The sequence below is a fragment of the Schistocerca americana genome, chromosome 10 (assembly GCF_021461395.2).
Source record: "Schistocerca americana isolate TAMUIC-IGC-003095 chromosome 10, iqSchAmer2.1, whole genome shotgun sequence".
Classification (NCBI taxonomy): Eukaryota; Metazoa; Arthropoda; class Insecta; order Orthoptera; family Acrididae; genus Schistocerca; species Schistocerca americana.
In genome coordinates, this window is record NC_060128.1 from 103,229,812 (window position 1) to 103,249,133 (window position 19,322).

General features: G+C 39.0%; 1 protein-coding gene across 1 annotated transcript in view; it reads right to left on the reverse strand.

The window, feature by feature from the left end:
- The window catches only part of LOC124552567 (coiled-coil domain-containing protein 12), a 29,102-nt gene extending 14,537 nt beyond the window's left edge, over nt 1-14,565 (reverse strand). The window contains exons 1-2 of the mRNA XM_047126889.1: nt 14,084-14,565; nt 13,756-13,894 (exon numbers count right to left, since the gene is read on the reverse strand). Of these exons, the coding sequence (XP_046982845.1) occupies nt 13,756-13,894; nt 14,084-14,229 (285 nt within the window). The 5' untranslated portion in view covers nt 14,230-14,565. The remainder of the gene's footprint in view (nt 1-13,755; nt 13,895-14,083) is intronic.
- Between the last annotated feature and the right edge of the window lie 4,757 nt (nt 14,566-19,322).

The following is a 19,322-nucleotide window of genomic DNA, read 5'->3' on the forward strand; positions in this document are numbered from 1 at the left end:
TACAATAATATTCAATAAAGTGACAGAATCAAATATTTGATAGTGAAAGCACTTTATAAAAAGAGGGAAAGAGATTGTGCACACAGTCTGTGACCTAATTTAGATGGCACCACATGATAAAGTCAGAAAGTGAAAATTGCACCACTAAAAATGAATCAAAGTGTGAACAACTGCAATAATTGTAACAAGAAAGTGATGAACGGTATTCAGTGTAGCATCTGTCACCATTGGTTCTGTGACAAATGTTTCAAAGTTAGCATAACATTCATAACTGATTATTATTCACGGTCTTTTCTCATGTGTGCTAGTGATGCCTGTGATAGCAAATTTCTTCTTCTTCTTCTCCTTTACTTCATGTATTAGGCCAATTGCCTGATACAGTACCCATCTCTTGTATGGTCTTCCTACACTACTACTTCCAGTGCATTTATAATTTAGAGCCTATACTGGGACTATCTCTCTCCATCCATGGTCTACATGTCCCTTCCATTTTCTCCTCTTTTCCCTTTTTCTCGTTTATGTTATATATTCCTAAATCTTTAGTTATATCTTAATTTCTTTTTTGATCATTTCTTGAGCCTGTATTCTACTTTCTTGGGGAGTTCTTGTTGCCCATACTTCACTTCCATAAATAAGGGTTGGTACTCCTATTATGCATAAAACTTCAGCTGGGTTTCTTTCCTGGCTTTATTCTGCAAACATGTTATGATGGTTTCATATATGGATTTACATTTATTTAATTTCTGGTCCACATCATGGTTATATTTGGAAGAGATGTCGCATTCTACTAGTTTTACTTGCTCCAAGATGTGATTATTCAAGACTAATTTGTATCTTACTGGTTGTCTGTCTTGACATGCGTTCACTTTTGTTTTATATTGAAACTAGCTTAGAACCTACTGCTTTACTTGCATAGACTGTATGGCCTGCAGAGATCTTTTTCATTTTTATTTAATAAAATTTTTAAGTTATTCACAATTTGCAACACCTAAGCTTTTTACGCTAATTCTATTCCGAATGTGCTTCTGACCAAAAAGTAATTCTGGTAATTGTAGTAAAAAGTATTTTGTTAATCATGCTTTTTGCATTCCTGCCGGGAATTACCATAGCAATTTTCATATCCTAACAAATATTTCTTTATGTCTAACTCAGAAGTGTAATGCCAATTTTCATAAATTTAGATTCAAAATTTTTCTAATGTAATGAAAAAATTTCATCCCCTATTACACTCCCTTAGAGGTTGAATTGCCAGAAACAATGAAAAGTATTTTTTTTTCTTTTTGGTAACTGAGAAGTCAAATACAAATTGTCATAGACGAAGCCTTAAAAATCTTTTAGCAGTTCTTTAGTAATTAATTATTTTCAAAAAACTTTCACCCACTATTTTACCTCCCAGTGGTTGAATTTCCAGAAAAACATTTTTTGTTTTCTGTCTAAGAAACCAAATACCAATTTTCGTAGTTCTAACTTCAAAGTTCCCTTAACACTGGTGTACTTTAAAAAAGCCTTTCATCCCTTATTTCAATCCCTTAGGAGTGGAACTTCAGACAATCCCTTCTTAAATGATGCCTACAGTATAAGACCCATACCCTCACCAAACTTAAGGCTTCTGTCCTTAGAGATATGGGCTGAGCGATGATGTGTCAGTCAGTCGGGACATCATGTTTTATATATAGAGATTTAGAGAAGTAATTGGAGAACAGGAAGAAATAATTGGAGCACTTCAAAGTTCTATGTTCGCTTTAAACAAAAATATACTACTCCTTGCAAATGTGTGTTTTTTTTATGTACTATGCAATGTCCTTCAGAAACGCATGCATGCCCGAAGATCACTGCATAGTACACTGAAAAAAAACAAGACACTGCAAAAGGTATTACATGCCTAGACAGACCACTACAATAATAATACATGTATATCCCTGCGCAGGAATCACAGCAATTGAGCGAGTGCAGGATGTAGACTCTCAGTGACATACGGAGAGATGGGTCGGCCCTGCAGGTGTCCTCGAGTAGCCGAAGTGTAATGTGACTGCTCACATAAACCAGGAAATCTAGGTTCGAGTCCAAGTGTGGCACAAATTCTCATTTGTTACTAATAAATTGTGCTGCTGCAATCTAATCATATTCACAATTCCAACCACATTTCTTCCAAAATATACACTGCTGGGAAGGATAGGTGCACATCTTGTAAAAGAACGTACACATCTCTCCACTGCTACAAGATCACAATAAAGAATGCAGTGCAAACCAAACAGATCTGTTGATTCAGTCTACGAAGTGTACCTTCCCCGTACTTCACATACTGTTCCATAAATCCATCTCCGTTACTGCTACATTAAATTACTATCTAATTGGTAAAAGTAAAATAAAACTATCAAAACAGAAGGCAACTGATTACAATTTTTTTGTTAACCAAAGAAATGTTTTATAAATGGAAGCCTCACTTCTTGATTTGGTTTATTTCATTTTACAATGTGACTTGGTGTTGTACCTAACATGATTTTATTCAAACGGCAAGCTTTCCAATACGCTAAAACCTACCTAACTTTAAAAGGTTTGTTAGTAAAATCTATCATGGGCAGTACTGGGAAACGATGACAGCATAATTGCTGATTTGTACAGTCAGTAATATAACAGTGTTTCCATTTGAAATGCTGAAGAAATATTTACAGTAACAACAAACTCCACATATTAGGCGAATTTTGGGAGAAAAACTCTTCATTTGCAGGATCAAATGCACGCAAACATAATAGCAACAACAATATTATGGGAAGGGCACATAGCTATTCACTGTAAAGATGACACACTGAGTTGCAGACAGGCATGATGAGAAGTCTACCATATATAAGCTTTCGGCCAAAATCTTCTTCAGAAAAGAAAAATGCACACACATTCGCACAAACAAACACACTTCGCATACATGACTGCTACTTTCGGCCACTCCAGCCAGACTGCAAAAGATACATTGAATGGGAAGAGCTCAGAGTGGGCTGGGGAAGGAGGAGGGATAATAGCGTACAGGTGGGAGAAGAGGAATCGGCACTGCCTGGCATTCATCCCTTTCACACCAAAAAATCCCTCCCATACAGCGTAGCCACCGGGGACTGCGTATCTGCAGTGATGGGAGCTCTCTTGTGCAGTATGCTGAAGGTCTCACAGAGACCTTCACAGACAGGCACTATCCCCCCCACACCTAATCCACAAACAGATTTCCCATGCTGCAACCTCACACATCCACATCCTTTGCCAGGACTTTGATTATCTATCACTGTGCCGTGAAATTAGGGGCATCCTACGCAAGATTCTTCCCACCCCTCCGAAAATAGTGTTTCTTTGCCCATCCGACCTCCACAGTATCCTAGTCTATCCATGTGCCACTACCGATCCTAACACCTTACCACGGGGATCATATCCCTGTGGAAGACCCAGTTGCAAGACCTGACCAATCCACCTACCAGCACTTCCTGCAACGGTCCCTCTCTTAGCTCACATTTATCACAAATCTCAAGCTAAGTGCAAACTCCCAACCAAATGGGAAAAAAAGTGCAGCTGACTCCTTTGTATAAGAAGGGTACAAGAACAGATCCACAAAATTACAGGCCAATGTCCTTAACATCAGTTGGCTGCAGAATTCTTGAACATATTCTCAGTTTGAATACAATAAATTTTCTTGGGATCGAGAATCCTATGTCCACGAATGAGCACGGTATTGAAAGCATCCCTCATGTAAAACTCAGCTCGCCATTTTCTTACACAATATCCTGTGAACTATGGATGAAGGGCAAAAGATAGATTTCGGATTCCTAGCTTTCCGGAAAGTTTTTGACACGGTGCCCCACTGCACATTGTTAACGAAAATATAAGCATATGGAACAGGTTACTAGATATGCAAGACATATGGGTTAGGTTCCCAGATACCAGAGTGGCTCCAAGACTTCTTACATAATGGAAACCAGTACGTTGTCCTCAATAACGAGAGATCATCGGACACGAGAGTTACATCGGGAGTGATCCAGGCAAGTGTGATAGGGCCGCTCTTATTCCCTGATCTGAAGGACAGGGTGAGCATCAATCTGCAGATGTTTGCCAACGATGCTGTGTTGTGTGGGAAGGGGTCACTGTTGACTAAGCACAGGAAGACACTAGATAACGTGCAGAGAATTTCTAGTTGGTGTCATGAACGGCAGCTTGCTCTAAATGTAGATAAATGTAAATTAATGCAGATGAGTAGGAAAATATCTGGAATGTTTGAATACATTAGAATTGTGGCACCCGACAGAGTAACCACGGTTGCCATGAGTTTCCCCAAGTGAAATTCTCTGATTTCCAGACAAGTTTCACCAGTTTTCCCTGACAAATTTTGAGATCTCAAGGATGAGTAAAGATATAAGTTGACAAAAAAATGTAGGGACTTCTGTATTTCTAAACGCGTGAGAAAAAATCTTAAGTACTAACATCAACATCTTTTATAATGAACTGTTTTTAGATGGAGACAGAAAGCCAAACGGTATGTGTGTTCCATTGAGACCACTGCTGTTATTTTACTTCAAGAAAACAAAAGACATTTGGTGACAAAAATATGCATTTCCTTAGATTCGCAAGACAGTTTTAAAATATCTTCACCGATTTCAGAAATAAGCTCAGAAAGAAGTGGCCCTCCTGAAAGAAGTATAAACCAACACTATAGGTGACCACCAATAAAATTTTGGTTCAATAACACTACTGGCCATTAAAATTGCTACACCAAGAAGAAACGCAGATGATAAACAGGTTCTCATTGGACAAATATATTATACTAGAACTAACATGAGATTACATTTTCATGCAATTTGGGTGCATAGATCCTGAAAAAATCAGTACCCAGAACAACCACCTCTGGCCGTAATAACGGCCTTGATATGCCTGGGCTTTGAGTCGAACAGAGCTTGGATGGCGTGTACAGGTACAGCTGCCCATGCAGCTTCAACATGATACCACAGTTCATCAAGAGTAGTGACTGGGGTATTTTGACGAGCCAGTTGCTTGGTCACCATTGACCAGACGTTTTCAACTGGCAAGAGATCTGGGGAATGTGCTGGCCAGGGCAACATTTTCTGTATCCAGAAAGGCCTGTACAGGACCTGCAACATGCAGTCGTGCATTATCCTGCTGAAACGTACGGTTTCGCAGGGATCGAATGAAGGGTAGAGTCACAGGTCATAACACAACTGAAATGTAACGTCCACTGTTCAAAGTGTCGTCAATGCGAACAAGAGGTGGCCGAGACGTGTAACCAATGGCACCCGATACCATCACGCTGGGTGATACGCCAGTATGGTGATGACGAATGCACGCTTCCAATGTGCGTTCACCGCGATGTCACCTAACACGGATGAGACCATTGTAATGCTGTAAACAGAACCTGGATTCATCTGAAAAAATGATGGTTTGCCATTCGTGCACCCAGGTTCGTCGTCGAGTACACCATCACAGGCACTCCTGTCTGTGATGCAGCGTCGAGGGTAGCCGCAACCATGGCCTCCGAGCTGATAGTCCATGCTCCTGCAAACGTCATCGAACTGTTCGTGCAGATGGTTGTTGTCTTGCAAACGCCCCATCTGTTGACTCAGGGATCAAGACATGGCTCCACGATCCGTTACAGTCATGCAGATAAGATGCCTGTCATCTCGACTGCTAGTGATACGAGGCCGTTGGGATCCAGCACGGCGTTCCGTATTACCCTCCTGAACCCACCGATTCCATAGTCTGCCAACAGTCATTGGATCTCGATCAACGTGAGCAGCAATGTCGCGATATGATAAACTGCATCCGCGATAGGCTACAATCCGACCTTTATCAAAGTCGGAAATGTAATGGTACGCAATTCTCCTCCTTACACCAGGCATCACAGCAACGTTTCACCAGGCAACGCCGGTCAACTGCCGCTTGTGTATGAGAAATCGGTTGGAAACTTTCCTCATGTCAGCACGTTGTAGGTGTCGCCACCAGCGCCAACCTTGTGTGAATACTCTGAAAAGCTAATCATTTGAATATCACAGCATCTTCTTCCTGTCGGTTAAATTTCACGTCTGTAGCACATCATCTTCGTGGTGTAGCAAATTTAATGGCCAGTAGTGTATGTTCATTATTGTCAGTTATTACCCACTGTGCTATGTCTATTATTTAGAGGTATTGTGTGTCCACTTGCTTAGCTGAGTGGTAACATGAATGAGATTTTCACTCTGCAGCGGAGTGTGCGCTGATATGAAACTTCCTGGCAGATTAAAACTGTGTGCCCGACAGACTCGAACTCGGGACCTTTGCCTTTCGCGGGCAAGTGCTCTACCATCTGAGCTACCGAAGCACGACTCACGCCCGGTACTCACAGCTTTACTTCTGCCAGTACCTCGTCTCCTACCTTCCAAACTTTACAGAAGCTCTTCTATAACATGTTTGCCTAATACACAGCAGGCCTGGGTTCGATTCCCAGCCTGCTTGGAGATTTGTGGTGAGACAGTCGCAATTCCTGAAATCCATCGCCCATGGCCTCTGGCCTGCCAAGGAGCACTGCAGTCCTGCGTCCATGGACAAACCACAAAACCTGATCGCATTACACCACACACAGACAGACCTGACGTGGACATATCGGTGAGACTAGATCCGACGGGCAGAGCCTGCATATTAGTGAGAAACGATGGGCTTCAGATCGGCAGGCCTGATCCATTAAGAGATACTGGGAGAAATGGCCTATGGTTTTGGCCCATTGCAAAATCCCACTCACATAGCCAGTCATTCAAATGTCACAGACAACATGTTTATAAAATGAGACCACAGTGATCAATCCATGTAACAGATAACTTGCACAAATACTCTGAGAATCCACACAAATGAAGATAGGTAAAACTCACAGTAAGGATGATCACTGAGGTGCTGGCAGGCACGTAGGAAAGAAACACACTCTCACAGCTAAACTTTGGGCCCTAGCCTTTGTCAGAAAATGAGAGCGCACACACGTGCACACAATCACTCAGACAACTTATGCACACATGACTGCCGTCTCCAGCCGCTGTGTCAACAGTCTGAGAATCAGGAGGAAAAAAAAAAAAAAAAAAAAAAAAAAAAAAAAAAAAAAAAAAAAAAAAAAAAAAAAAAAAAAACACTCCTCGCCCCCCCCCCCCCCTGCCTCTCAATGGCAGCTGCTAGGCTAGCAGCAAGAATGGTGGCAGTACTTACTGCAAGCAGTAACAATATGGGAGCAGGGAAGCAGTGCACCTATTCAGCTGCACCCAGCCAGTGACTATGCACGATATCTCAGTAAACAAACCATTTCATCTACTGGGACAAAAAAGATTCTTACAGTGTCCCCCCCCCCCCCCTTTCTTCCAAATTTACCTGATATTTCCGACTTCCCTGACATGTTTGAAATTCCCTGATTTCCAGAACTTGTGGCAACCCTGAGTAACACCAATTATCAATTAAATATCTGGGTGTAATGATGCAAAGTGATATGAAATGGAACAAGCATATAAGGATGGTAGTAGGGACGGCAAATGGTCTAGTTTGGTTTACTGGGAGAGTTTTGTGAAAGTGTGGTTCATCCACAAAGGAGACCATATATAGAATGTTAATGTACTGCTCAAGTGTTTAGGATCCTCATCAGGTCAGATTAAACAAAGACATCAAAGCATTGAGAGGCTGACTGCTACTTTTGTTACTGGTAGGTCCAATTAGCATGTGAGTATTAAAGAAATACTACATGAACTCAACTGAAAATCCGTAGATGAAAGACGACATTCTTTTTGTGGAACACTATTGAGAAAATTTCTAGAACTGGCATTTCATGCTTACTGTAGAAAAAAATCTACGGCTGTCAATGTACATTTCAGTAAGGACCACAAAGGTAAGATAAAATAAGAGATATTAGGGATTGTACAGAGGCACATGGACAGAAAACTCTCCCTTGCTCTGTTTATGAGTAGAACAGGAAAGGAAGTGACTACTAGGGGTACAAGGTATCATCTGCCAAGCACCATATGGTGAAGTACGTATGCAGATGTAGATACTCTACCAGGCCTGTTAACAATACAAAATAAGAACACCACTAACACACACTTGTGGCCATTCTATCCATCACAGACCACTGCAGCTCTTATCCACAAACCAGCCAATGGTGTTGATTGTGTTGACACTTGACATCTGACATCATCATCTGGGTGCCTCACTTTTTCCATCAGACAGTGTATATTTGGTGTTAATTCAGGAACATTCTTCAGACCATACGGTCCCAGGTTCGAGTCCCCATCGGGTCGGGGATTTTCTCCACCCGGGGACTAGATGTTTGTGTTGACCTTATCACTTCATCATCATTCGGGAAACTGGTGAGACTGGATAGTTTAAAGATTAGGAATTTGTACAGGTGCTGATAACCGTGCAGTTAAGAAACTCGCAAACCAAATATCGTCGTCATCAACGACATCATCAAGAACATCCTTTTGAGACCTCTTTCTTTTAAAAAAAAACTGCTTCACAATACATATAGTGAATGTATGTTCTTTGCCATTCTCTATACTCCTTTTTTCACAAAAAATAGTGAAATGCATGACTGTAAGCCTGGAACCAAACACAATCTCCACAAAGACCTAATGGGGTTAACATCAGTACAGGAAAGAGTTAGATACACGAGTATACATATAGTCAACAACCTACCACAGCACATGAAATGTCACGTAGAGAATGTAGCGGTGTTTGAGACCAATTCGGCAACTTTCTATGGCAAAATTCATACTTAACTGAAGAGTATCGTACCAGGAACTCTTAAATTTAATGTTTTAGTTTCACATATAATTAAAACAAGCACTGTAAAGCTGCATTTTCATATGTGACTAAATTAATGCCACAGCAAGTGGTACAATGGCTGCTATTGCAGTGGTAACATGTGCTGCTGTTTCTATGTAAACCTGTCAAAATTCCAGTGGCACTGTTTATGAGATAAAACAATCCGAGATTTCTGGGACAGACAATAAAGCTATCATTGAGGTTATGGCATTAGAATCCAGCTAAGAGTCCAATAAATAGAAAAAAAAAAAAAAACATAACTGTTTCATCTCTAAGCATTTTGCACAGAAATAACACAGGGGCACCACGCACACACTTATAAAGGAAGTACCACTTATAAACAAAGATTCATTTGTTGAGCACTTTTGAAGAAAAAAAAGTAAATTTCAAGTATTTGTCAAATTGTGTGCTGATCTCAATTAAAAAATACAACTCCTACTGTAGAAATGCAGTATTTGGTCAAGTGAAGCTAAAAGTGACACTCTGATGTTTCACTTCTGGTGATTATCTATCATCTCTCCATTTCACTTTTACATAAGTTCCCCAACATACTGTAATCATTGGTAGAGACTTTAATCATACAACAATCAATTGGGAAAATTACAGTTTTGTTAGTGGTGGGTGAGAGAGACAGCCTGTGAAACCTAACTCAATGCCTTCTCTGAAAATCACTTCAAACAGTTTGTTTGGAACGCCACCCATGATGGAAATATATTGGATCTAATGGCAAGAATTGGACCTGAACTCTTTGAGGATGTCCATATCAAAACCAGTACCAGTGACCATGACACGGTTGTGGCAACAATGATCACCAAAGTACAAAGGATAACTTAAAGCAAAAAGCTTTATATGTTCAGTAAACTAGACAAAAAATCAGTAATGTCATATCTCAAGAAGAGAAGCTTGAAACTTCCAAGACATGAGCATGTATAGGAACTCTGGCTCAAGTTTAAAAGAACAGTTGGCCATGCAATGGACAGATATGTATCCAAAAAATGGTTCAAATGGCTCTGAGCACTATGGGACTCAACTGCTGAGGTCATTAGTCCCCTAGAACTTAGAACTAGTTAAACCTAACTAACCTAAGGACATCACAAACATCCATGCCCGAGGCAGGATTCGAACCTGCGACCGTAGCGGTCTTGCGGTTCCAGACTACAGCGCCTTTAACCACACGGCCACTTCGGCCGGCGATATGTATCCAGTAGAACAGTTCATAATGGGAGGGAACCTCTATGGCATACAGTCACTAAAAAGAAACTACTAAAAAAACAGATTAATGCATAATAGATGCAAAACAAAGCATACGGCTATAGATACAGAGATGCTGAATGAAACACGTTTGGCTGTCAAGAGATCAATACATGAAGCCTTCAATGGCTACCATAGTAGAATATTGTCAAATGATCCTTCACAAAATCCAAAGAAATACTTGTTATATGTAAAGGCCTTTAGTGGTGCAGAAGTTAGTGTCCAGTCCATGCTTAACTCCATTTTCAAATTTTCATTTACAAAGGAAAACCCAGGACTGTCCCAATTTAATCCGTATATCATTGAGAAGATGAGTGAAATCAGTATTCATATCAGTGCTGTTGTGAAACAGTTGCAATCATTAAAACTGATCAAAGCTCGATGGCCCAGTGGAATCATCAGATTCTATACTGTATTTGCTGTCGAGTTAGGCCCTCTCCATCATAGGTCCCTCGGACAAAAAAAGTAAGTGCCCAATTCCTGGAAAAAGGCATAGGTCACATCCCCCTAGAAGAAACTACCATTCAGTATCACTGACACTGGTTTGTTGTAGAATATTAGAATATACTCTGAGATCAAACACAATGTGGTATCTCGAACAGAATGACATCCTCCATGCCAACCAGCATGGATTCTGAAAACAGTGATCATGTGAAACCCAACTCTCACTTTCCTCACATAACATACTGAAAGCTTTGAATCAAAACAGGCAGGTAGATGCAGTATTTCTTGATTTCTGAAATGCATTTGAGTCAGTACCACACCTATGCTTATTGTCAAAAGTATGATCATATGGGGTATAAAGTGAAATGTGTCATTGGATTAAGGACTTTTTGATAGGACGGACACAACATGTTATCTTGGATCATCAGATGTAAAAGTAAATTCAGGTATACCCCAGACAAGTGTGTTGGGACCCTTGCTGTTCATGCTGTATACTAACAACCTTGCAAACCTCAGATTTTTGCAGATGAAGCAGCTATCTATAAAGAAGCACTATCTGAAAGAAGCTGCATAAGTATTCAGTCAGAGCTTGATAAAATTTCAAAATGGCGCAAAGATTGGCAATCTGCTTTAAATGTTCAAAAATGTAAAATTTTGCACTTCACAAAATGAAAAAAACATAGTATCATATGACTATAATTGGAATCAACCAACTCTTAAGTATGCAAGTGTAGCACTTTGTAGGAATATTAATGGGAAATGATCACATAGGTTCAGTTGTGGCTAAATCAGGTAGTACATGTCAGTTTATTGGTAGAATACTGGGGAAGTGCAGTCAGTTTACAAAGAAAATTGCATACAAATCACTCATGCGACCACTTCTAGAATATTGCTCAAGTGTGTGGGACCCATACCAAAAAGGACTAACAGGGGATATTGAACATATACAGAGGAGGGAAGTATGAATACCCACAGATAGGTCTGATCCATGGTAGAGAGTCACAGAGATGCTGAAGAAACTGAACTGGCAAACACTTTAAGATGGACATACACAGAGGTATTCAAACATCTTTCTTCCCAGGCTCCATATGTGAAAGAAATGGGAAGAAATCCTAATAGCTGGTCCAATGGTAAGTACCCTCTGCCATGCACTTCATGATGGTTTGCAGAGTATGGATATAGATGTAGACATATATTATGATCCAAAAGCAGAATTTTGAAGTTCTTTGAGATGTGAATGTAAAATAAATTGTTCCAAATCATTACAACCTGTCATGCAAAATAATCCAGGGAACATGTAAACTAACCACCTAACTAGTTGTGTGGTGTGTTGGACACCCTCCACAGTGAGCTGAAGACTCATTTAAATGCTAATATTTTAACTCTTGCACCCCACATCAATTTGTTAAATAAGACATCACATGTATCACTTTGAAGCTATACTTTGACCAACTGTGCTAAAAGACACTGTAACATATCTGATGATTTAATATTCATGTTTATTTATTTAAAGTTACAACCAAGCTGAAATTATACTGCTACCAGATATTTGGTTACTTCCTTTCTCAAATTTTATGGACAAGTGTTCAACTAAAAGCAGAGTACAGTGGCGGTGGTTCAAAATTCAGCCACAAACTGGCAGCCAAATGAAATAATCATGGAGAGGTTACATTATGTAGTCTCTTTAGCTAGCAGTAATCATGGAGATGTTATATCATGTAGTCTCTCTACCTAGCAGGTGATACGTACTGAAAAGTCGCATCACAAAGTTTAAGCAACTTCAAATATTAGTGGGACAATTCGAGCGACACCACAGGATTTTGCATGTTTCCACATGCACTTCAGTGACACCACCTGAATGGTGATCAAATAGTGCCACTTTGGTTACATGTGGAAACCTGGACTAATACAATAATGTAATGTCATTTCACTGCATTGCATTTAATCATGACTTCATTCCACATCTCACAGACCACTCTTTGTTGGATCCATGGAATACAACTACTGTAGTGTAACACAAACTGTGTAAAAATTACTGTACATACCAATGAAAGAAACAGGCTTTACGTGACAAAACAAAAAAGCCTCCCATATAACATGCGTACTTGGTATCATTCTGTCAACACAACCAAGGTTCAGATAACATTTCAACATTAACAGTGCCAAATGCTTAATTTCTAAAATGTCAGGAGCTGGGATGCACCTCATCAACCATACAACACTCCTTTGCCCCCAAGCTACAGATTTTTGAAACTTGTGACAAAACTTGCAATGAGAAATCATTTTTTTACATGGCACCATTATGAAGTTCAGGTTTTCATAACATAATTTCTCATAATCAAAACAATAAAACCACAAGATTTTATATAAACAACAGGTGATACCATCTGTCTGTGCAGCAGTCTCACTTCAGTCCCCAATTCTGCTCCATGCATACTGGCACAAACTGGCACTGTGGCAAATCATAATTACATTTTGATTCAATCCCTTAACATACCGACCTTTATGTTTTTCAAATTATGTTCCAAAAAATAATATTTTCTAAATGGAAAACATCCTGTAAATAATGACATTACATATGGACATATAATGATAGCTTTTAAAACTCAAAATAATTAGTTACAAAATTCTGAATATACTTGTCCACTGTACTTTGACCAACAATCCTGAAATTTAATGTCCTTTTTAGTTTCTATGTAGCTTGACCCTAGATAACACTTGTGGATTGGAAACATGTAAGGTTCACAGATGAATTTTACTTTAGGGCTACCTTATGCAGCACAAAAAGAAGCACTTTGGTGTTCATTCCCCAAATTTTGCACCAATCAAGGCAAAAAGAGAAATGTTTGAAGATTATTATTTACATTTTGTTTAGTAAAAGCTTTAAATGACTGCACTCCTCTAAAGGTGAGGTGGGGGGGGGGGGGGGGGGACACCTGTAAACTTATTTAGCCCAACAGCAAAACATTTACTTAAAAATAAAAAAAAAATTGTAAACAAACAGCAACGTATCATACAAGCGAAACTTTTTCTATACGATTATAGGATATATATATATATATGCCTTTATGAGTATTAAAAAGTAAGTTGCATGTAATTAAGTGTCGTGACAAATGAAAAAACCTTACTAGCGTTGACATCTACCAGTCACCAAAAATATGACAACCCTGTCTTAAAATCGACCCCTGCGGATACGTAATATACTGTGTGCATTTGACGTACTTAACAAACTAAAATAAAACTTACCAACTCTTCGATGACAACTTTCGAATGTGCAGAGCTCAACTGATCCTTTACTTCCTCCTCCACATCTCCGGGTTTAGCTTCAGGAACAACATTTTCCTTCAACGTTTCATCTTGGGGTCGATAGCTTCGGAATTTCGGCCTATAACAAGTTCACGTATGGGGGTTTACTACAGCAAGTACAAGAGCATCTCTTCACCTCTCTGTAAACAGATGTATGAAACAGTAAACTACAAACTTTACTATAAAGCAACTGAAATTCTACCATGACAGAAATTAATCATAGCACATAAACAATACCTTCCGTTATAGGTCATTTAGTTGCACTTACTTTGGAAGAACAGAAACTGATTCCGATTTTTCTTCTGACGCTGTACCATCCTTCACTTCTTCATGTTTCCTCTTCAATTGCTTCAACCTTTCTTTCCTTTTCAGTGCTTCTGCTTCCATACACCCCACTTTGTCCTCCTGCTCCATAACTGGGAAAGTAAAGTTCGCATTCACAATATTATTTATTGTTTACATGCCTCATATTCCTTCCGCCACAGACATTAGCTACAACGGTTACTTTTATCCATAGACTACAGGTAACTATAGTCTGTGTTGATCTCTTTCTCCACAGCCGAGAATAAAATCTCTCCTTTTCTGACGGCTTGTCCCAAGCACATTTACTAACAGCTTGCTAGCATCTATTTGTCCCTGCAAGTTTAATAACACTAAATTCTGGAGGGGCTTTAGTATTAAGTGTCACCAATATCACATATTGTACCGAGAACGCAGGATTCAAAGTTGTACACATATTCTGTAAGCTTAATGGCGTACTACAGCACATATAAAATGTTAGTTAAGTAGCTCTTGTCGTCTGTAGAGACACTGAATTAAAATTTGTCTCCAATTAGTTTATTCCCATCAGGAAGTAGTCGAAAAATCAATCACCTTTTCATTGAAGTAATTTTCTTATATAGTATTCTTTGGATTGGAGTGAGTAACATAACGTAATAATTACAAAAAGAGATTTTATTATTATGAGAAACGACTTCGAATGTCATTGAGAAGGTTGGCGGAACCTGAAACACAAGAGTGCTTGCAGATGACTTTCACTCATTGTTGTCAGTAATGTTGTGGTTAATGGGGAAGTAGGTATGACTGAATTAGCATGTCTGTAAGACATCTCCCCAGTTCATGAAGTATTGTCAGAATGACATGACCTTGTCTTTGCCCCAACTAAAATATATTATTCAAAGAACAGCAAATAATAGTTGGCGGAAGGATACTGATAGATGCTATGTGCATTTAAATAACGTTAGTGAAATTCACGACAAATATTGTATTTCTTCAGTAATGTATTTTGTGCCCCATACAGACATCTGTTAGACGTAAAACATAGTCATATGTTCGTATGTTTACAACAGCGATCTGCAAATAAATGTTACTACCTGTTGACATTGAGGTACTACTTTCTTTGGCGTCCAGTGACTCTGTACTTGTCCGTCAGTACGCGTGCAGCAAGCAATGGAGGCAGATGTGTTGAAGCTTAAGTGTAAGTTATTAGACGCGATAGATCGAAATCATAATGTGCGTGACGCGGAAACTATTACGGAAGTGTTAGAAGGTTTGGAAAATATTGAAATTAATGAAGAGTTACTGAGATCGACGAGGTTAGGTAAAATTGTGAACGATTTACGTCGGAACTTGAAGGACGAAACATTAGCGAAGCGAGCTAAGCAGTTGGTTAAACGATGGAGAAAATACATATTGTTGCGCGCTGGAGCAGCAATTGTACAGGGCACGCGGATGGGCAATGGGCAGGCAAACAATATAGAAAATTACGCCGATGTAGATAGCACAGATGGGAAAAAAATGTCCCATGAATGGGCTGCTAATGGAAACTCAAAAACAAGGAATTGCGACTCCACGATTTCCAAGGAGCGTTACGGTCTCCTTGGAGCTAATGCAACTCGCTCGTCGTCTGTTCAGGAACAAGAGCCGGCGGCTGAAGTATTTGACAATAAAATGCGAAATGATAGTTTAAATCGGTTTGTTGAAGGAAAGTGCAAAAATCTTGCCAGCACGATACGAGCTACTAAGGAGATGGTAGTTACTATGAACCCTCAAGACTGGGACGCCAAGAAGCATTTTTCTGTGACAGACAATAAGTCACTTTGTGAGCAAAAAGTGGACAGAGGACAGCAGCTGACAACAAATATGCAGCTCTCGGGTTGCGCTAAAATGGCTAAAGCTGCTACGAACTTCACACCAAGGAAAAAAGTGAAAACTACGCAAGAGCTAATTAAAACTGTGCTAAATAATTCAGACTTACCTGAGGGAGGTGCTCGAAATTTGTGTGCTCAACGTATTGGCAGCCAGACAAGCCGAGGAGAGCATATAAAAAGAACATGTGAGTTGAAGCTGCAGCCGAAAAGGACATTCGTGCCTTCCTCTACACCAGTAACTGAAGATCACTTGCTGCGATTAGAAGACAGCAACAATGGGCGGGTAGGCACCTCAGCAGAACAAAGCGTGAGTACTGCTGCTGAGTCTCCAGCAAATCATGAGGATACAGTTGCAGAAAAGAGAGACGTACCAGGAAAAACAGTAGATGCCTCTCCGGATGAGACTATAAGGGAGGTACAGCCTGAGTTAACAGTATCCGGTAGTGAGTTGAATGTGACTGACAGCAGTGTCGTTCAGTGTGAGGAAGCAGTTACTGTCAAAGGTTATGAGGATGCAAACTGCAGTGTTAGTTTCGTGAAAATTGAGGGTGTCACAGGAATATTTGATGAAGGACCCGGAAGGAATCAAACTGATGATGGATTCAGGGAATGGCATGAGTGTTTATCAAAGAGATCCTATAAGGGAGACTTATTGAGTGTCCTCCCATACGTTGTAATTGACTGAATCCTGTTGATCTCCAGTTGTTGTTTAAATGTATATTATTCAAGTTTTTGATACTCCAGAAGTGATATTTTACAGCCAAAGATGATAGTACATTACTGAAAGATTTGAATTTTTACTGACTATTAAAGGTTTGAAGGCAATGTTTAAATTTTTCCTATATAAATTGGTGTACCTTTTTTAAAAATCATGTTTTAGTTTCTCGTACACTGATTTACAGCCATGTTTATCAACAGAATATTTTGATATATTATTTGGAACTTAGGCCCTACTGAAGTTTGATTTGGAAATTTTATTAGAATCGCATGTTAGTTTGATCTCTGCAGGCCTATTTATTGTTTATTTAACTGTTGTGTAATTATGTGTTGATTGACAACTTTCATGTTTCCAAAGTGTGCAGCAGCAGTTATTGTGTGTTTATATTTTAAAAAGTTATATATTGATATTTTTTATGTAAAATTAAAGTCAGTTTAATTGTGATAGGGAGGTAAACTACAGTTACTTTTTGTAAATGGTATAGAGGAAACATACACGACAATCAGGCATCTGAAAAGTTTTGGTGTGGGCAATGGCTTCCTTCAGAAATTATCTTGAGATTTGATACCACAGCTTCCTTCTTCAAAAAATGGACAGAAATATGAGTCAAGGAGGTGAGGTAGGGGTGGAGGATAGTTGAGATGTTTTCCCACGTTGTGTACGTTTGGCAAATGTCATCTAACTTTAGATTTTAGAAGAAATTCTACCAACTTCCCAACCACCAAACTTTCACAGGGTGAGTTCTGTGAGAATGTGAAAGTACTCTTAAAATCTCAAGGATCAACCATTTATTTCTGAGATTGTCATTGCCCTTCTAAGTACTTTTCTCTTGTTTGACTGTTTATCACTCACTTTTCTGCTGATATACAGTATAAGCATTTGCTGTGATCTTGATCCGAATTATATCTCTCAGAATTCCTGCTATGTATAACTATTTGCTGTGATCTTGTTCCGTATTCCTCTCAGTGTTCCCCCTATACGTGAGCATTTGCTGTGATCTAGTTCAAACGGTATTGATTTCCTATTTTTTTGAGATGTTGTTTAAGTTATCAATCACTTATAACATGCATTAAAGTAAATTTTATTGTTTTGAGAAAAAAAATAAATAGACTGTCACATATTTGTGCCATGTACATCTCTATGTAATTGTGCATTCTAATTCACCTTAAAGATGGAGGGTTTCTTTTGGATCCATGGAGATCATATTATGTAAGGCTGCAGACAGATGTCATTTAGAGTAAGTTCTTTTATGATGCCACTAACTTATATACTGTGTATCAGAGTATTTACTACTTTATTTTAGAGTTCGATTTGGAACATCGTCATTACAAGAATCACCTTTATCTCAGCCTAGCATGTTATTAGGTTATCCATGTAAAAACATAGTATTTTGTCACATTGTGTAGGCTACATTTGGGGATTAACATTTTCATTCTTGCTCAGAAATTACAGTTTTTGAGATTAACTCTCAGGATGATGAGTGAACATTATGTATGTCAAAGATAGCTTTTGGTATGTGTCTAGTGATGTAGTTTTTCTTGAAATTTAAAACAGGAGCACAGGAAGGATGGGCATAAACAATGTATGGGCACTCCTATCCGTGATTTTAGCTTCAAAAGCAATCCTCCAAAAGAGTGATTTGACTATATAGCCTACCCACCCATGTCTCATTCCTATCATTCATTCATCATGTTCCACAGATTCCATCAAGAAAAAGAAGAAACTTCAGGGATGTCAATCAAATAAAGACACACTTTGACATAAGAGAAACAACTCTTTAGGTACTCAAAATTGTTCATTGTGTTCACATTAGGCCTAAACTCACACAGTATTGCTTAATACTATTAGTGTTTACAATAGTGAAATTCAACCCCGTAATTTTCTTCTGTATTCACTTATTTGCTATCAGATTAGCAATCAGTTTCGGATTTTGTCATAGTTTTACTTCACATATTACGGTAAGATCCAGTGTTGTACTTCTCTTGCTAGAAAAAAGTGCATATATTCATATAAAAAAAATAAGGATTAGAAGTTACCAATTTTCTGTTACAGAAACAAGCTTATGGCTGAATAAATGAGTAGTTTAACAGGCAGGCATTATAGTTTGAAATTTAATTGATTATCTGTGTTAATAAGTGATTCAGTTTATTCTTAAGGTATTTAGATTGACTATCTCAAAATCAGATGGTACTCTGTTGTAAAAAAACTATCCCCTTTATATGCAGACTGCAATCTGCAGCCTGTTTATTACATGTAATCCTGTGAAAGCTTTCCCTTCCTCGTGTGGTATAGTTACATACATTATTGTTCATTTCAGGATTTAGTTTCATAATCGTGATTGCCTGCAGAATGCACGTAGAGCTGATAATAAGTATTTGATATTTTCTGAAAATACCTCTACATGGGTCTCTGTTGTGTACCACAGCTACAGTTCTTAATGCCTTTCTTTCTTTCTTCTTCTTCGTCCTCCTCCTCCTTCTTCTTCTTCTTCTTCTCACCCCCTTTCCCCCCCCCCCCCCCCTAGACTAAAAACCCTGTCTGTATAGTCTGCTAGTGCCCTATCTCACATCTTGTATCAGACCAGATGCAGATTTATCAGTCTGAAATATATTTGATTTGCCTTAACGTATAGTTCAGGA